Here is a 3,683-nt window from a genome sequence, read left to right on the forward strand (position 1 = left end):
ACTGGGATATCTATGCTGCTGGAAAATCATCCTAGACAGCGATGGAGACACAGCAACACAGCACAGACCAATAAGACCGTGCAATCACTGTAATCAAGACACAGAAGAACCGCTACAGCACTACCTACAGCACTGTCAAGAAACAAGCCTACTTCGACAGGATCTCAACCCCAATAATCCTGCAACTGCAACAGCAATTGTCAGATATATAATTGCAAATGTTGATGTCCTCTCAGCCTTTCTCCGCAGCTATCCTCCACCGAGATAACGTAAAACCAGCACCAGTTTATCATCTAAATAACCCTTTCAACTTCTCTGTTGAGATCAGAACGACTATTGGCGGCTAAGGTCAATAACTTGTACTCCTTATAAGGAGACAGTTTTGCGCTCCTGTCCTTCCTCTCAACGATGGGGGGGGGGGAGCAGAGCCGTTGGTGGTTTTTCTGGTTTTTAACACCTCTTCCACCTGCAATCTCTCTTTTCAGTTCAGGTATCCCTTCTAACCATTAATACCCATATTGTCTCAATAATCACAATTACAAGTAAATCTTTATTCTCATTTTTGTTCTAGTTTTACAGGTACAGGAAGGTTTTATTCCACCCTTTTACTACCACTCAAGCAGCTACTATTCTCTTCTTTTCAGCGCCCTCTTGCATATCTGAAATCTCACACTATACCTCTGCCTAATAACTTAAGCTTAAACAACTGTGAAGTTTTTTTTACTTCACCTATACCAATATCTCCAACTAAAACTCCTCAACTCCTTCCCGAGCCCTCCTACTTATCGGGACTTATTACTATAACTCTTTTTCTCTAACTAAAGACTTGAGCCAGTGGGCTCCTGGGAAGTATATCCCCTTCCCACTGTCACCTCTTCACTCTCTTAACAGGCTTTAACATTGCCTGTTACCATCCTCAACCCAAAACCTAACTCAATATCCTAAAATAAAAGTTGCAGAATACCCCCTACCCCAATTACCTATCCCCAAAAAATCCTACCAAAACACCTACGGGCTGCAATATTGCAAGAGCCCGTGTTTGGTCAAAAGGACCGGGCAATCTTCAACAACAACAATTCTAGAATGTGGAATTGATTGTTGATAACATGGCTTATGATGAGGAACTTGATACAACTGCTCCGAATTACATAATTGTTGATGGCCGGGACTCATTGAACTTTCAACTGCTGTTGATGATGATGATGATGATGATGATGATTACCACGACCCTAATCAGGGATACAGTTGTGGCAAATTGCCACACAGTGGACTGTTATCCACAGAGCTGTAGTTGTGTGCCATGAAAGACAATTCGGCTTTGTGTAGACGACAGTGTTGGTGTCAACATAATATGTCATATAAACACATCCATATTTTGGTGTTGGTGTGCAGTTAATTTAAAGTTTTGTTAGGGTATTTTTTTTGGTTTAGTTTTTTGGGGGGTTTATTTGACTGGTGTTACGTTTATTGTAAATATAGTGTTAAGTTTATGGTTAGTTTTAAGTGGGATTATAATTTCGATTGTGGATGGTTTCATGTTAAGCGTTATAGCTTTAAGGGATATAGTATCAAGGTTAAGTTTTGTCTTTATTTAACCTCCTGTGCAAAAGTCTAGCTGTAAGATTACCATAGTAGAAAGTTTGCTTTGGGGAGACTATTGTCAGTAAGTAAGATTCAAGTGTATGGGGGTTACTTTTGTATGGATCCCGCCACAACAGTTCCCCCAGCTATTACACCCTGATTGTATCCTTCCAGTCAACTCTTCATCTAGTCCTACCTACACATTGAATACCATGCTGTCTCCCGCTTCACATTGAACCATTGTTGAAAATTTTTCATGCATATCCCTGACCAGATTCACATATACTTCAAATTACTCCTCGGTCCCTCAAACTTCTCCAAATCTCTTCTCGTGATACACGGTCATATGCCTTTTCTAGATCAATAAATATAATATACAACTTCTTTCTTCCTTCTCTTTATTTTTCTGTTAGTTGTCGTATAGAAAATATTGCATATGTTGTGCTCTTGCCTGGCATGAAACCCGGTTGGATGTTTGAAATTTGCACCAACCCTCTCAGTCTTCCATCTATAATTCTTTCCCAGATTTTGAAGGTATCAGATAGTAATTATATCCCTCGATAGTTCGAACACTCCATTATATCTCACTTTCCTTTGTATATGGGGATCAGAATACTCATCCTCCAGGCAGCTGGCATTCTTTCACCTTTCAGAATAGCATTTAGCAGCCTATAAAGCACCGTTCCTCTGTCTTCACCAAAATACTTCCAAATCTCTGCTGGTAACTCACCTAGTCCCGTTGCTTTTCCGTTTTTCATCCTTTTTAAGGCTCCCTCAACTTCCACTCTTGTTATATCTTGAATTGGGCAGAAATACTTTCAATTTCCTCTGTTGGTACTCTTTCATTTTCTTCATTCACTAACTTTTCAAAAAGGATTCTCCTTCTTTCCTTTATTTCATTGTTCTAATATATTCTCCTTTCTTTCATTCACTGCACGCTTTGCAATCTTGTATGCAATCATATACTCCTCCTCACCTTCATTCTTCTCTGATGTTTTCGAGATCTTCAGTTTCTCTTGGCTTTAAGGATGTTGCCTATTTCTTTGCTGCAGCACCAGGCATCTTTTCCATTCTTTTACCAGACGATCTTCCACATGTCTCTATTCTTATTGTCTTTATAATATCAGCTATCACACATAAGGTGTGGTTTATGTCCTGTATGTTATATAGTTCAACTTTGACAAGCTTACTCCTAACTCTCTCTACAAAAGGTTTCCGCTTCTCTACATCTTTCAATTCCCACCAACATGTCTTTCTGATACCCTTACTTCTTTTCTGTTTCTTCTTTGCTTTAACTCTAATATCTGTAAGTAATGTTCTATGTTGGTTTATCACTTGTTCATAAGGCAGGGTTTTACAGTTCTTGACTTCTGCTGCAAAGGTCTTTCTTACTAATATATAATCAGTTTGGGAGAAAGCATTGCCCCTTTTGTGTTATCAAGTGACTTTCTCGTTTGATGAACATTATGTTAATGATTATCATTTTATATGATAGCGCAAGGCCAAAAATACTCAGTCCCTCGTCAATGTGCACTCCTAGCCCATGTCCCCATGAACCTCCTCGAATCCTCTATTAGTAGGACCAATATGTCCATTAAAATCTCTCCTCACCAATAATCTTTCAGTAACTGGTACCTCCTGTAAGGTTCCATCTAATTCCATCCAGAAGGTTTTGTTTTCAACCCAGGGCCTCCCAACTTGTGGTGTATAAACACTTATGATGCACCAATTTTCTCCACACCATTCTGATTTCATTTTAGTGATACGATCATTTACTCTAATCACTTCCAGCCAAGTGGCTTTGAAGTCAGGGGACAAAATCATTCTCACTCCATTCCTTCTTCTGTTTGTTCCAAAATAGTACATCTTATCCTGTGCCAATTTCTGCAGCTCGTTCTTCCTTCCACTTTATATCCTATACTAGCAAAATGTAAATTTTCTAATCCTTCATCATTTTCATTATTTCAAAGCTTTTTTCCTGTCATGGTCCCTACATTAAGCGAGGCCACTCTGACATCTTTTGTGTTGTCAAATCTTTATCGGCTTTTCTTATTTAGCCTTCTCTGCCCTTTAGAATATAGCCTTTGCATATTTCCCGCAAG

At 39.1% G+C, this 3,683-nt stretch overlaps 1 protein-coding gene across 1 annotated transcript; it reads right to left on the bottom strand.

Moving 5' to 3' along the window:
* Window positions 1-3,117: 3,117 nt before the first annotated feature.
* Window positions 3,118-3,447, bottom strand: LOC137644474 (uncharacterized). The gene has a single exon (XM_068377449.1). It carries the CDS (start codon window positions 3,445-3,447, stop codon window positions 3,118-3,120), a length of 330 nt encoding a protein of 109 aa, XP_068233550.1.
* Between the last annotated feature and the right edge of the window lie 236 nt (window positions 3,448-3,683).

The sequence above is a fragment of the Palaemon carinicauda genome, chromosome 7 (genome assembly GCF_036898095.1).
Source record: "Palaemon carinicauda isolate YSFRI2023 chromosome 7, ASM3689809v2, whole genome shotgun sequence".
Lineage (NCBI taxonomy): Eukaryota > Metazoa > Arthropoda > Malacostraca > Decapoda > Palaemonidae > Palaemon > Palaemon carinicauda.